At 41.7% G+C, this 16,708-nt stretch overlaps 1 protein-coding gene across 1 annotated transcript in view; it reads right to left on the bottom strand.

The window, feature by feature from the left end:
* Positions 1-13,207, bottom strand: part of pid1 (phosphotyrosine interaction domain containing 1) — a 32,987-nt gene extending 19,780 nt beyond the window's left edge. Inside the window, exon 1 of the mRNA XM_040008528.1 lies at positions 13,044-13,207. Coding sequence (XP_039864462.1) covers positions 13,044-13,073 — 30 coding nt within the window. The 5' untranslated portion in view covers positions 13,074-13,207. The remainder of the gene's footprint in view (positions 1-13,043) is intronic.
* Between the last annotated feature and the right edge of the window lie 3,501 nt (positions 13,208-16,708).

The raw sequence follows: 16,708 nt of genomic DNA on the forward strand, positions 1-16,708 counted from the left end.
GTTTTAACAAACTAAGTGGCTCTGCAGTGGATCCTATTAGAAAAACTACCCATTACTTTGCAAAAACTATGTATAGAAGATTGACTGTGATTCCAGAGACAGATCCTGCATTTCCTACACTAGAAATCCCAACCACCATGGCAGCAGCTGATGAAAATCATAATCAACAGGTCGGACACTGGAATTCAGTATGTGGGGACCCTGAATGTCTGCACTTGATTTACAGCAATAAGTCCATGAATAAAACATTTCTCAGAATCGTGACTGTTTCGTCACAGTCGAGCGGTACTTCAGAATTTCATTTAATCTCAAACCTTCTAGGTTACACAATACAATCGATGCTATTGTGAGCGCACCACCAAAAACAAACTGGAGTTTCTTGTTAAGTACAGATCACTTTAACAAATGCTCTCCAATACTTTGTCTTGCATTCAGTGGCGCTGAAAGCTGTTTTCCACGTTGGACTGCATGAAAGCCATTTTCTCCTGCAACAGATGGTCAACATTTTCAAGCGATGAAAACAGCCGATGCTGCCAATACGATCTATCATCAATCTTCACTGTTGCCTTTATAAGGCCAAGCAGAACATCCTGAATCAACGTTTGAATTTAAACACTGCTTCGCTATCTGATTGTTAGTGTTTATGGTTATATTAACACTTTCCCGCCTGAGTGGGTCTTCTGCTGCCATCGTTTTAAGGGTTTTAAAATATATCTGTCTGTGACTTGTTATAGCATTCTGTTATGAAACGCCTAATCCTGTGCTGACGCCCTACAGTGTAACCCCCAACCTCTAACTCACCGTAGTGGACCTTCATGCTGAGAAAAGGAATAATAAAGAGAAGGAAGCGGCAGGCGGGACGGCGGTAAGGAGAAAGATATGGCGTGGAGATGAAGCAGAAGAAGAATGGTGGAATTGTGAAAGTAAAGCCACATGTGTGTAAACGCTCGCTGACCTCCGCGTCAGCACTTTACAGCTTCCTGACGGTGACTTGCATTCCTGTGGTTGGCCTCCGTACGGAGTGAGATGAGGGGGTGCCATTACTCCTGCACCCCCCACCAAGTGCACAAGGCTTAAGCAGGTATATAAAAGAAGCGAAAAAAACAAAAAAACTTTGCTTTATACATGTACGTACATGTTTTATACTTATCAGTTCACAGCGAGGTGCTTCGTATTACTGGAGGAAATGGGAAAGCTTTTTTTCCTCCATTACTTTTCCACATGCGGCGGGCTGCTTGTGGAGCAATGCTGGAATTCTATTCACAATATTTTCACAGTATCTTAATGTTTTTGTTATTTCTCAAGTCCCAACTGTCTCCTCATCAAGTTATTGATTCTATTTCTGACTTTAACTTGGAGCCACAAAAGTGTTCAGCCTCCAGCGCCAGACGAGTGTGGGCACAGTCAGTTGTGAGTTGGGATAAGGCGAGGATCCTGTAAACACTTGAGCAATCACCAAAGTGCCTGACCTCCATACTTAGTGTTTAAATGTTTGGCTTCAGCGAAAGCCTCCGCATGCTGAATATCGATCTGTTTTTTTTTCCACCCTAAATGAATTTTAGCAGGCTCCTAATATACTAGCGATGCTCTGTCATCAGGATAGTTCTAATTTAAGGATTTAGTGATAATCAGTATATTGCTGCAAGTCGCCAAAGACCCCAAAAGAATCTAACAGTTGAATAGTTACGATACCCTGTGCCATCATTCAAGACACTTGGATAAATGTCCAGCTTGAGTCTGCCTTGTTTCTGACATTCACTCCAAAGGTTTGTTCTGGAGTATACAGGAGCCATAACTTCTAAAACTTCGAAAATATTAGTTAATGCAACTACACAGCAACTTTACCGCTTCTTATTTCATCGTTTCGGGAGAAGAAACACATTTGTACTTGTCATTGTGCTAAGATGTGCCATATGATGAAGATGGCGTGACAGCCCGGTATGAAACTTGTTAGCAGAGTGCATCCCCGGAGCACCAGATTTAAAGCATTAATGTTAAATGAAAGCGTGCACATAAATTTATAAAGGATTTGGAAGAAATCCCTAAAGCACAAGATTTATCATATGATGGATAACTTCAGGTTTTCAGTTGGCATTTCTAGTTCATGACTTATTAAATGCTCGTTCTAATCGTTAATCTTGTGAAATGATTTGGACTTTTGCACGTGAGTTGTGATATTTGCCTTCATGGCTGGAAATGTTCACGTTTAGCGTTATTACTTTAATGCTAAAAGCAACAATAAGTAGTTGATGGCGAGCAATGCATCCGCTCATTTACACTCCCAAAAAGAGAGTGTTAGTTTTTATACTATCAGAGTGTGAGCAATATACTCACCAGCCACTTTGTTAGATACACCTGTTCAACTAATATCTCATTTCCATGTGGCAGCAACTCAATGTATTTAGGCCTGTAGACATAATCAAAATGACCTGCTCAAGTTCAAAATGAGCATCAGAATGGGAAAGAAAGGTGATTTAAGTGACTTGAAAGTGGCGTGGTTGTTGGTACCAAATGGGCTGATGATCTACTGAGATTTCCCCACACAAGCATCTTTAGGGTTGACGGAGAATAGTCCAGAAAAGCAAAAACAACCGAAGAGCAGCAGTTCTCTGGATGAAAATGCCTCGTTGATGCAAGGTCAGAGCAGAATGGCCAGACCTGCAATTAGTAACTCTAATAACAACTCACTACAGTAAAGATGTGCAGAAAAGTATCCCTGAACACATAGCACATCCAACTTTGACGCAGATGAGCTATAGCAGCAGAGGACCATACTGGGCGCCACTGCTGTCGGGTAAGAACAGGAAACTGACGCGACAATCTTGGTGAGTCAGTGTGAACTGCCAACAATTCACATAGGCTCACCTATGAGAACTGAGAAGATTGGAAAAATGTTGTCTAGTCTGATGAGTCTCGATTGATGCTGTGACATTCGGATGGTAGGGTCAGAATTTGGCATAAACATAATGAAAGCATGGGTGAATCCTGGCCTGTGTGGGGCACACTTTTCTTGGCACACTGTGGGCCCTTAGTGCCAGCTGAGCACTATTTCACACTGTACTCAGATGGCCTCCACATTCACCAGGTCTCCATCTAATTGAGCACCTTTGGGGGAGATTCACATCATGGATGTGTCGCCAACAAAACTGCACAACTGTGTGATGCTCTCATGTCAATATGACCAAAATCTCTAAGGAATGTCTCCAGCACCTTCTTGAATCAATGGCACTGAAGGCAGTTCTGAAGGTAAAAGTGGGTCCTACCTGGTACTAGAGTTGACTGGCTCTGAGGATCTTGCCCTCCTTTCTTTCAGTGATCTAATCAGATTGTGGAATAGTCAAATGGTTGAAACAACAGAATCCATCCCATCAAATTATGTTACATGTGACTTTCTAAAAAACACAAATTTAACATTCCTACAGTTCACCTAGAAATTGTTCTGAAGGGAAAAGTAGGTCCAACCTAGTACTAGCAAGGTGTACCTAATGAAGTGTCTTATGAGAATGTATTCATGGTCATTTAGAGACTGTTTACATAATTATTATTATGTCAGTTTGTGAGTTTTTGTAGTATTTTTCCCTATTACAAAATCACGCTGTTCTGCTGTGGACCTCTCCTGTGAATAGTTTTGAATGACACCAAAATTAATCTTGAATATTAAGATCTGGATCTTAGTCAAACTGACCCAGTGCAGCCAAGAAATTCTGAATGACTGCTCTCCAACAACGACTCTGATTACTGCTGGAAATCACAAGTGCTATCTAGACGAGTGCTAATTTCTTAAAGAGTCTCTAATACTAAATGATTTGGAATTGTGCATTTAAAATATGCAAATTTAAGACATCACTTGAACAATCACAACCACAAGACATTAAGTCACAGGGAGTTTTGGGGAGTGCAGTTTGCCTCCTACAGTGATGAGTTTAACAGATCACAGATGGTAAGTTCAACTTTTGGCCCTCTGAGGGAGCATTCTTAGAGAAAAGAGGCTCTCAGGTCAATATCATGGTGAGTCACTGCATAACAGGGTGAAAACAGGCACTCGGGCACACCCACTGAGACGCATAAAGTCAGGGTTACGGGGATGGGATTATGACAAAAGTTTACGAAACAGCTGGAAATAATGTTAAGCCCTGCAGACAGATGTCCTTGTCCAAAAAGCACTGATAAAAATCCACCTAACCCCCAGATACACAAATGGCTACTGGCTCATCCCAAGAAATCAACCGAGACTGGTTAGTTATGTTAAGTATGGTTAGAAGTCTTGTAACACAAGACCTCAAGATAATACGAGTCAACAACATCAGTCTGTGTCATACGCATCGGCATCCACAAACACAGACACACATGTGGAGAGCCTGAAGAAAAACAAAGCGCAGACAGAAGTGCGCCAGCTGCTCAACATGTGTGTGGCGGTGATAAAGAACAAGAGAGGAGGCCATCATTGTTTGTTAAACTGTTCTGTCGCAGAACTTTTATTTTTAAAGCGAATACACAGCTCCGCATGTGATCATTAAGCCTGACACGATCCAGAATTAGAAACACTTCTGGCCATGAACCAATTAGGAAAGCACCATCAAACTGTAGGAAACTGGAAAGATAAGCAAGGGTCGCACTGATGTCTGGTCCTCGTATACTAGGTGACAAAGCTTGTTGTACAAATAGATAGTATTTAGTATAACCTAAAAATGAATTACAAGTATGTTAGCAGCAACAAAGGCACATGCTTTTATTCGCCACAAAATCTTTGAAAATCCCATTTATGATGTTTATTTATTTCTTAACTTTGATCATTTACATCTACGATTGCTTGCTGTCACATCATTTTTTAATTAGTTTTTTTACCCGTAACCTATGACCGGTGCACAGTAAGAAACACTGGCAGGAACATGTATTTTGTCTGCCAGTTATTGTTGCCAAAGTCGACCTTAATTTGTTCCTAACCATAAGAGATTTTTTCAAACTGTAGCTGTATTTTTAGGATGTTGTACTTGTAAACAGACAAAAACATCACTGTGGCTTTTTAAGGAGGCTAAAGTTAAGTTTGTGGCCTCCGGGAGCACAGCGGAGTATTTATAGGGAGAACCTGTATTAACTGTGCATCTGTCCTACAGTCCTAATGTAACTAACCAAGGTAACTATTAATAATCCAAACATTCAAAATTATAGCACTCAACTTATGAAATTTAAAAAATCATGATAAAGGAAAGGCATGCTAGGTAATGCTAGCTAGCCACTTAGCATTAACAGCAAAGCTATTAGCTATGCTTCTTACTGGTCTGGTTAATGATGAAATATAAAAAATAAAATATAATGCATTAATATTTATTAAATCATCCAATATGAATGAAATCCATATGTATCCAGTGTGTAAGAACTAAAACCTTCACCTTGAACAGATGTTAAGGACCTTTTCTGACAACATTTACTGTGTCATATCCTCAGTTTCACCTCAACGAGTGATCTGAAGCTGGAACTGGGACATTTAAACCATGTATTCAGACTGAATACAATCACCGGTAACAGTCCTCTTGCTAACATTGACTTTTAATCATTAACCAACATTCATATTTGAGAAAAAAAGAACTACAACGCTTACGTGTGTGTTCCGCGCTGCTAGCATAACATACGTGGAGCAATGACAGATGAACTACGAGCTAGATTTCTCGTGTTTCCACCTTTACAAGCCAAAGACTTGTTGCATTTGTGGCAATGAGCACTGTCAGCACTGACTCTAACAAAGTGGAACCACACGTCGGAGCATTTAATTCTCGACACCATCTTCACAAAGCCCAGCGAGAACTTTATTTTGGATAAGGAATATCAAAAAATGATGAAATCTGGTCAGATAAAATGTGAGAAAATGACCTTTAAGTACCAATAATAAATCGTATTTCTTAATCCTACCAATTTTACTGGGTTTCAGTACCTAGTCCTACTCTACGTATATCGACCGGGAGCAAGGTGAGGCAAAAACAGCGTGTTCTCAAGACTAACATGTGCTTTTCCTGATGACAGAATCATTTATGACACAAAGTTTGAAAGAAAACATCCAAATAGAGATTCAAAACACCTTTACAACTTTTCCAGCGGGAACTATCCTCTATGCTATCCCTGATTTGGCTCTTGGCACTTTCTTCTCTCTCTCTCTTTCATTCTTTCTTTTCATCACGAAAGACATAGAAAGACCTTCACCTACACAGTAACAGTAACACAGTAACTTCGACTACCACAGTAACATGAAACCCCCCAAAAACTATATTCCATACAGAAATATTTTGTCAGTGTGAGACAAAAACCTATATAAATGTCTTTCTCTTGTGAGCAGACAGGAAATGAGCTAAAGTTGCACATTAAATGAATTTGCTCCCAAAACAGGCTCAGCCAATTAAGCGAGTCTTTCACAAACACTTAAACCTTGCGGCTTATACCTTAAGCAACTCTTGAGTTGGAAACCACCTCCATCCAGCCCCTGTTTGTCCCTCAGACAACTTTTATACACACAAACACATCCTTCCCAGTAAACCTATTAAAGGACAATGCTGTGGTCTACAGGTAGGCCAGCATGTGGCGGTTACTTCCTAAAGCCAAACGTAGGACGCGTTTCTCCAGTTCCTGCATGGTAAGAATTCAAAAAACTGTCTCTCTGTGTGTTTACAGCCTCCTCCACTGATCCTGGGGCAGTTTATGAGAGGAAATTTGCCCGAATGAGCTCAATCTCGAGTAGACTGTGGGAGGTCTGCACATGGACGAAAACCTGTTTTTCTCAATCACGATTGGAGCGCCGAGGCGTGTAGGAGGGAGAAAGTCAGTGATCGGAAGGTTGCGATTGGTCTGTTACTTCTGTAGGAGGAAGTGGGCATTATAGCACTCTAACCTCAAGGCCTGAAGGAGACTCTCTGGCTGGCAGTAAAAACATCAACGACTGTTTGACATAAACAGCGAACCCACTGCGACATCTTAAAGAGTCTAGAGCCAGAGGACATAAACGGGACGTGCTAATGATAAAAAAACACTCCTCGCTGCCAAGAATATCTGCATGGTGCGTTGTTCGGCTACAGGTCAACCATCACGGGCACTAACTGCCTTTTGATAAGTCACAATAGCCGTTACAGAGCTGTATATTACATGTATGCACTACATCTTTGGTTCATGCAAGCTAAAGCTAATAAGCAGACTCAGACACTGCTGACCCAATGCTTTTTATTTATTTCTTTAAAGCAATACGTAGGGATGCACTTGATTATCATCAGTTCACTTTCTCATTATTTTTTTTAATAAAATTCTAAAACATAGTAACAGATACATGTAACAGAAATTCAGCAGATCATTAACAATGAGATTGTTTCAAAAACACTTGCTAACTTGACAAGTTTAATGACATCAAGAAATTCATCCAGAATTTTTTCACCTCTATCGCTGTGGAGCTTATATAAAATACATATTTATTGTCTTGGTTTAACATCATTTCAAGGCCTAATCCTATGGGGATCTACTTCCAGGTGAAACGAGACATAAAAAGTAAAAGAAAGGACAGAAATGACAACTTAGCAGGGGAGCACTTCTACTGTAGCCAGGGGGTAGAGAGGGAGCCGGGGAGAGAACAGCAATAGCTCACATTCACACCCACAGCCAAGTGAGAATCACCAGAACACCCTAACAGAGGTTTTATTCCACTGTGATAAATCCACAACACAGGCACACTGTAACAGCACAGCCTTCTGACTCCCTCCACCGTAACCTGCCATGCACCCCCCTGGAAATGTAGCTACACACCGCCATCGACACAGCCCCCACAGGCATAAATTCCCACATCGGTCACTTGCATAAACTACAACTTAGGCTCTACCTAAATTCTTTGCCAAAGTATAAATTACCGTTAATATGTATGTCTTTGGACTGTGGGACGAAGCCAAATTACACAGAGAGAACCCACACAGGCTCAGGGAGAACATACACAGAACTTTACACAGAAGGGCCCGGCTACGCATTTAACATCCCTGTGCTGTTAAAATGACTTGCTAAATGTAAAGGTAAACTGTTCTCACATGATGTCAGGTCTGTATGCCTGTGTAACTGGGCACTTTAGCAATAATTTTCCCTGGTTCTGCCATCAACCTCCAGCAACCAGTCGCAACCAGCCACAGACTGGTCTCTAGGCCTGTGTGACTAGGTCCTTGATTGGGCCCTACACTGTCACCATGACGGTCACTAGGGCTGGGCGATATGACCCAAAATTCATATCTCGATATTTTTTACCTAGACGGCGATATAAGATATATATCTCGATTTATTTTTTTTTTAAAAGCCATAAAGTAAGAACAAAAAGAGAGTTCTTAGTCAAAGCTGTGTCCCAGATGTCACACAGGCACTTTTATTAACATAGAGCATAGATGTACATAAAATTTACTCAAAAATAAATTATGAGCATTTATTAAATAATAATGCTCCATAAATAAAAGAAAACAAGATTGTTTTTGTGCATAACAAAAAGCTCACAATTGTGGAGTCAAAATGTAAACTAAAAGACACTGAGCATAGTAACAAAGACAGATTTCACAGCTGCTCTGTTCCCAACTTCTACTGTGTGACTGACAGCATTGAGTTTGAAATCCTCTTCGTAACCACGGCTCTTAACAGGTGCCATTTATGGTCCTTATACACAGTAAGGTAATATTACATTGAAGCACAGTACGTATCACTCCGCGAGGCTCCTCGGTAGCCGTAATGCTCTGACAATCCATCAAGCGGTGCAGCTCCGTAGCTTACCAAAGTCATACTAAAACATTTTTTGACAGATTGCTGAGCGCTGTGTTCCACATAAAATCGGTTCGCGGCCATCAAGCACAACCAGAATTCATACATAAGGCGCGCTGTCAACTTTTGAGAAAATGCAAGGATTTTAGGCTGTGCAGCGCCTTTGGGCTGCATGGCGTTAGCGTGGTTAGCTCGTTAGCGTGGTTAGCTAGCTAACACGTTGACGGCGTCCAGCCCCACGCACGGGTCGATGCGCAGTAACTCGTTAACTGAGATTTGCCGTGTCCATCTTGTCGCTTCCTGCAGGTGAAGCGATGGGGGAGGAGGGGGAGCTGTGTTCAGTGAAGGAGGGGCGAGGCCGAGTAACGTTGCTTAAAGACAAAAGTGGACGAAAGAGAGGCAAACTTGCGGCTCCACAAGTATAGTTATAACGTAACATAGACTATATCGATATAAAAGATATTGTCACATCTTATATCTCGTATAAAAATATATCGATATTTTTTAAAAAACTCGATATATCGCCCAGCTCTAACGGTCACATATCTAAAATGGTAGACAAGTTAATGTCAGGTGGTTAAAGTGATCATGTATGTGCAATACCTCAATAAACAGCTAAGCGTGGCTAATAAAGCTAATGACGTTTGTTAACGGGAACAACAGCAAAAAATAGCAGGTGAATGAAATGGTAAGCTAGCATTTATGGTTGTTTTAAGCAGTTAGCCAAACATGGCTAACAAGTGCTAAGCTAAAAGTAAATTACTGTTAAAAACAGCCCAGATCCCATTAACACAACTTCAAATTAAACTAAAAACAGGCACGCCACCTGAAATATGTTGGGAACTACTAATCCAGTCTGTTAGCATTCAAACAGACAAAAATATGAGTAAAAGTAAAGAAACATTAAACACAGTGCGACAAATGCACTTTGACCAGTACAAAGTATTCAACTCTATTGGATTTAAAATCTTTAAACAAAAGAAAACACAAATAGGCAAAATGTGCACACTGAGGAAATGTCTGCTGGATAACAAAATGCTTTCGGGGATTATGGGGAATTTTTGGGCAGTCTCCTTGTGCCATCAACTATAACTTAACTGTGGCTACAAAGCAACCTCAGACAAAGAGACAGACATGCAGAGGATGACTCTGACTCTTTTTGACCTCAGTCTGTTGCACTGTCAGGTCAACATCTTTGCGTCTGCTCAGCCCTGTTTGTCAGAGTCGCACACGCTGAAGTTTGAAAGCATCAAAAGTTGAAACCGTGGCTAAAGAAAGAGCTGCTGACAGCGGAAAACAGCGTGTCTGGAAGGCTTAGGGATTTTCACAAAGGAAGCATGCTGCTGTGCATGTGTACAGCCTTGTAACCTTCCTCCTAAGCTGCATGTGAGCGTACATCCACACGCATAGCTGTTCCCAGCCCACTGCATATTGTGCAATCTGTCGGTGAACCAACATGGCCTCTAGCTGGGGAGGAAGGGCCCGTCGAAAATGACCGAGGGATGTGGTCAGCGAGGGGTAGAAAGGGCAAACAGAGAGAAAAACAGGGAGGCATGATGCAGCATCAGCACACAGCGTGGCAACACGACCCCGTATCTCTTCAACCACACGCATAAACGCATCTCTTTTTCTCCCTTTTCCTCTTCTCGACTGGGAGCAAGACGTAAAAAAAAAAAAAAAAAAATGCAGCAAGACATCAGACGTTGCTATGGCAACAGAGGACGGCACAAGTGCGAATAATATGGACAGATGTGAATAACAAAAACAACAAAACAGGACATAATAAGCGACGGTAAATCAGCTAAGAGAGACATTAAACTCTACAAACCCCACCATGCCCGACTCAAAAGCGCTGAAGGATACCAGCCTACAGGATGGTGTTGCTATGGTAACAAAGCAGGCAATGGGTGGGTATTTGCTATCGTTCAGTAACCACTTTTTGGTGTATGGGTCATTCATTATTTTTTTATATCTTTTTTTTTATTATTAATATACACAGCAAGGTTTCTGCTATTTAGCATAAGGAGAGAACAGCCTGGCTGCTGTCCTCAACAAGAGTCTCCTCATAAAGTCGTCAACTGAAACGTGGAGCGTTTGATAGTTTTCAGACATGCCTTACTCTTTTATCAGCATCCAGCCACAGCTGGTTTCCAGGCGGTAAGCTGATGTGGACTAAGCCCAGGTTATCAAAGTTAAGATTTCCTTAATTACACCTGTTCCCTGAAGCAGTTCAGTATTACATCCCTGGATTCTACATTTCCCAGAAAACAAGGCTCGGTTAGCTGGCATGAGGCCTCTGTACTTGCCTACAGCACAGCCACTTTCACATTAAAAGGCTCCAAGTTGGATTTATCTGATTTTCCATTTCCCATTTGTAATTACAGTTCCTACATAGGAACTACATAACCCTGGGGGTCTGGCTCAGTAACATCAGCTCAAAAACGGTGCAGTGGGAGCTTCGTGGCATGGGTTTCCAAGGCCAAGCAGTTTCTGCAGGTGTAACCTGTTGATGAAACCAGTACTTTTGACCATATAGTAGACGTGGAGAGTTTTAGCCCTAGAACACTTTATAATGCTATCACTAACATCGAGTATATTTTACCTGATATAATATAACTGATAAAACACACTTCCCAACACAACAACAATACACTGCAAATTGAAGTGCTCTTCTTTTTATTTCCCCCTATACAACATCTCATAAAATGACTGGGGATCTTGTGAGCCTTATCCAATCCCCCCTACCCCCATGAGCAAGCACTTGGAGACAGTGGGAGGAAAGAACTCCCTTTTAACAGGAAGAAACTGGAACCAGGCTCAGGGAGGAGTGGCCATCTGCCGGGGGTGAGGGGAAAGAGGAGTGAGCAGAGAGAGGAAGACTGGACAAAAGACACACTAGAGGAGAGCGAACTAGAGTTTAATGATCGCTAATGATTAAATGCAAAGTGGTGTATAAACAAACATGGACTGAAAAGAGACAAGAGAAGAAGAAATGCATAACTACGGGAGGATTCACGGTCAAAAAGGAGAGCTTTAAGCCTAAAGGGTGTCTGTCCCATGAATCCAAACTGAGGAGGGGCCCACTCTACTCTATAAACCAGGAGTAGGCCAGCAGTTTGAGAAATTAATGAACAAAATAACTTGACCTAAAAGGATTACAACCTGCTGGTTGTAATCTGGGCTGTTGATGTGGCCGTTTTTTTGTTTTTTTCCCTCTTTTCACTGCGTTTGGCAGGGACCTGAATGATGATTCACTTGCTGCAACACTACCAAAACGTACTGGAGCAACCAGCCATGGAAAGTATGAGATTGACTTTACGACACTTGTTGAGCATGACCACATCTGAGTTTATCCGAAAGCCACAGCGCAGTGTGCTCAGCGAGCCCGGATCAATAGCAGTTTATAAACCGCGTCCTGCTGCAGCCTGTTTGGATCACCTAGAGGGCAGATGTGTGTTAAGGGGATAATTTACAACGCCCACATCTGACTCCCTACAAACACCGGAACTCTCGGTTTTAATACTTTGTGATTCCATCTTCTTGACGCCTGGGCAGGAGAGGGGATTGTGCAAGTTCACTTGGCAGGAAGTCCACAGGCACACATCTGGAGAACATTACGTCTGCAGGAGACGTGAAACCAGGGTCGGTGCACGACTTACCCGTGGATATCACACTACGTGTCATTAACCACGTCGCTTTTTTTTTTTTTACACCCTAACAGATCACGGGATGCTTTCAGACAGAGGGTAAGCATCCTGATGTGGCAGCATGAATGGAAAAAAGTGACAACAGCAGGAGGATGAGGAGGCCTGCGCTCAATGAAGGTGGATTTTGGATCGAGCTGGCCTCTGGGCCAACGTGTGGATATTTCAAACACAGCTGCAAAGTGCGTGTCTGTGACTTTATACGGAGGGGGTAAAAAAAAAGGCTCTCCAGCGGTGGGTTCGCACAGGAATGCAGTGGAGACACAAATTGTTGCACGCTGCTCCCCCCTCCTCTTCCCAGCCACCCCACTGGCTTGCGTAACGTGAAACGTAGCAGCAAAAGGTAACCACACAGAGACAGGAGCAGAAAAAATGCTCGCTTTAACGCTCGTCTCTGTCATTTTCTGAAGTCTGCTGGCACCCCGGTGAAGCGTCAGGGCGCACAGGGAACATCTGTAACGGAGCGTTTCTGCCTGGACTGCAGACACACACGCACACGGCACCAGCACGGCGGGTCTCGGTAGCTGCTGTGAGCCGTTTATTTCTGCCACCCCACCGACCATAAGCCGCTCACATCCTTACCTGCAGTCGCTCCGACGCGGGTTGCCACATGTTCGCAGAATCAGAGGTTCTCCGTCTCTTACTACAGCTTGTTCTCCTCCCGTAGTCCGGCTCACATCTGTTCGCCTTCACTGCTCGCCTCTCCGTCCTCCTTCTCTCTGGACTGGTCGATAATGAAGGATAAGTTGCTCCGCCTGGCTGTAGTTAACGCAGTGGCCACCAGGTGGAGGTACCTGCTATCCGAGATGGGGCGCTTCGTGCTGCTTTCAAGTGCGGTGGGAAATCGAGGATCGATACGGTTAAGCTGATGCTTTAAATCTGCAGCCTGATTCTTAGGGGGACTTTTTGTTGGTTTAATCTGAGAGTATAAATGCTGCTTTAGCTAGTTTTTTTTGTTTGTTTGTTTCTTTTATACACATTTTAACACTTCTCACTTTGTAATTTCCTTTGAAAAATCCATCACCTATCACCTAATATTGCACATATCAGATTATACACTATTCGTCCCTGGATTCTCCTCTTCCATTTGGAGCATCTTCCAGTTTATTAATCTGGTTTCATGCAAGGTTATTGTAGTTAACTAAAATGAAACTATAAATTAAAACTAAATAAACTAAAATAACTCAAATAAAATAAAAATAAAAACTAGACTTTTGTGAGGAAAAGATAACCGAATACATTTTGTGAACTTGGAAAACTAAAATAAAAATATGGAAGAAACGCCCTTTAGCACCTGTTAGTTTATTTACATTTACATAACATTTATTACAGTTTACCTGACGAAGCATTGATGGATGTGTTTATTGAGACAAGACTGTGACTTAACTGCTTTCAAAAAGATGTATGTTTTATTGTAATACTTGTATTATCCTAAATCTCGCTTCTGACATATTCCCTTCTTACAGTAATAATTAATAATTTAAAAAAAATTCAATCAAAACTAAACATTTTTAGGCAATAAAAGCTAAACTGACTAAACTGACTCTGGAACTATAATCACTCTGGTTTCCTGATCTCCAGGTCCATTTTCTTTGGTTGATTGTGCAACATCAAGGTTCTTCTTGGAGATCCCGTCACTGCAGGCCTCAGTGAAGTAAATTCTATACTCCCAAAGTCCTGCATTTCCCATTTCCACATACATCCTTTTTCCAAGGCCCTATTTTTTCCACCCAGCTCTGTGAAGCAACACGAACATCAAAAGGCGCCCATAATGAAATTTAACCTCATTACAAAAATGAATTAAAGGCCCTCGAAGATTAGTCATCTGGACCAAAACAGCCAGAAGTGGAAGAATGCAGTCAAATCAAAAGAAACGTTATGTAAACCCAACAAAAACAGCATTATTTCAGCGGCTAGCAGCAATGAAAACGTGGTTAGTTTAAGTCTTCCGGTCTCATAAATCCCAAGTTGAACAAAGGCAGCTAAGGACAAAGAATGTTATGCTGCCCACACATTTTGATCTCCCTTAAGCGCCTAAAAAACAAAGGCTGACTGTATCGGCTCAGAATGACCTTGTTACTCTACGAGCTCAGTCTGGAAGAGATATTCGTGAAAAACATCATCTGTTATTTTCTCGAAAATTGATCAATTCATTTTACTGCCGCCAAATGTTGGATAATTTTTAATCTGCTGTCGTGTTAAAATGAAACTTTTAGCAGTAGACGACGCCATGTGAAACAGCCTGACCCTCCAAACCGCTCAAAGGGCAGAGGTCAACCTCACAAAGTCTCGGAAACAGACTGCAGGAAAAGACAAGAGCCAGCAATCGCATCTGGTCCTCCTGCAATGTGTGTGTGTATGTGGGTCGACACACACAATCTACGTAGGTGTGAGGAACGACATGACTCCGCAGTCGCAGTCTGTATTTAGAGATGTTTACACGGGGAAACATCTGGATAAAGCCTGAGGTCACTGAGGGTGTTCGCATTACCAACACTCCATAAAAGGTCTGTCGCACGGCTTACGGTTCAGTCTGGTGGGTATGACCTTGGGAACAGAAAAACAGACGCTGTAAATAGCTAGAATCCACGTTTTCAGAAAACAGTTTAATCGTTGTAGCTCCATGTGTCCGCCCGTCATAGCTGGATTATTAGCAGAACAGCAGCAGCATCGCTCGCTCAGTAATCACACTTCAAAATTCTGATGCTGCCACCTTTTTTATGTTGTGTTTGGGTGAGATGCAAACTGATGAACTGGAGGTGCTCTGTTAAAAAACATAAACAAAGTCCTTTTTGTATGTATAGAACGCTATTTGGTAGAAAACCATGTTCGTGTTTCTCAGTATTGTTTTGGTATGAGTTCTAAAGCGCCTCAGGCCTCAGGTATAGCACTGGTACTAGTAGCACAACACTTTTTCAATCTGATAATAAATCTTTACACTGCCTGTAGAAAAGGGCACAGTACCATTACTGCTGCTACAGCTGTGACAAATGAGCTCATAGGTTCATAGGTGCCCTTGACAGAAGACAGCATTACACTTCCTCGTCGGTGGATCTGTTTAAGGCGTTTTGATTCACTTGATCGTGATTTGCAGGTGAGCAAACTTATTATCGCTGGATTTGATCCTAAGGCTGACTGGTTTCAAAATCAAACTCAGGGTGTTTGTGTAGAGGACCCAAAATCTCTCTCCCTCTTTAATGAGAAGTGTCGTGCAGAGTTCCCTTTTCGAAACCTATGATACTGTGCAAAAATCTCGAGCCAGTGCTTATTTCTTGATATTTTGCTTCCAAGGATCCAGACTTTCTATTAATGTTTCAATGTTGTCTTGAACAAAAGTTCTCCAAGTTTTTCTTTGAGGTTGTATGTTTTTTAAAACAATTTTAACTGTTTGTTTGGTGTACTTGCACTAAACTGTGACCTATGAATCATTCAAGCATTTACACATAACAAAAAACTTTGTTACTAGTACCCTGTTTCTTACCCCATCATTTAACCGAATCTATTTTTTAAAATGCCGGAAATATTACAGTTTTGACATTCATTAATTTGTATTCTCGCACCAACAAGATGGTTCCCGATGAGTTATCAGGTAAAAACTTGGTATATCTCAGCGTGGATGCAAAAAAAAGAGGAAACTGGGTGAGTGAAGGACAAAAGTAGAAGTGGCAGGCCTAAAATTTTTACATTTGATGGAATTATGAATGCAGACAAGTACCATCAGATTTTGAGCCACCATGCAATACCATCTGGAAAGCATTTGATCGGCAACATCTTCATTTTTCAGTATGACAGTGATAGTAAAACACACTGCAAATTCAGTAAAAGCATACCTGGGTAGAAAAACCACACAGCAGAACTCTATCAGTCATGGACTGGCCTCCCCTCAATTGAGATCATGTGAGATCATGTTGACTGAGAACAAAACAAAAGACAGTCGACATCCGAAGAAGAGCTTTGAATGTCCAGAGAACTATTCCTGAAGACTACTTACTGAGAAAGCTCAGGCTTGCACATGTTTTAATAAATCGCTGCACATAATTCCCATTTTTTTGTTATATTTCTTTTATTTTCAGTTTTGCTTGAGTTTTCACTGCCAGGCCTCCTTTAGAGAGAAGAGACTTGATCTCAGTGGGACTTCCTGGTTAAATAAAGGTCAATAAATCAAACGCTTTCAAACAAGCATCCTGCCCCAAATATGATGCATGTGGTACAGTACACATGAGACACACATAAAGAAGTCACTTATG

This window comes from Simochromis diagramma, unplaced genomic scaffold (assembly GCF_900408965.1).
Source record: "Simochromis diagramma unplaced genomic scaffold, fSimDia1.1 OVJJ01000344.1, whole genome shotgun sequence".
Taxonomy (NCBI): domain Eukaryota; kingdom Metazoa; phylum Chordata; class Actinopteri; order Cichliformes; family Cichlidae; genus Simochromis; species Simochromis diagramma.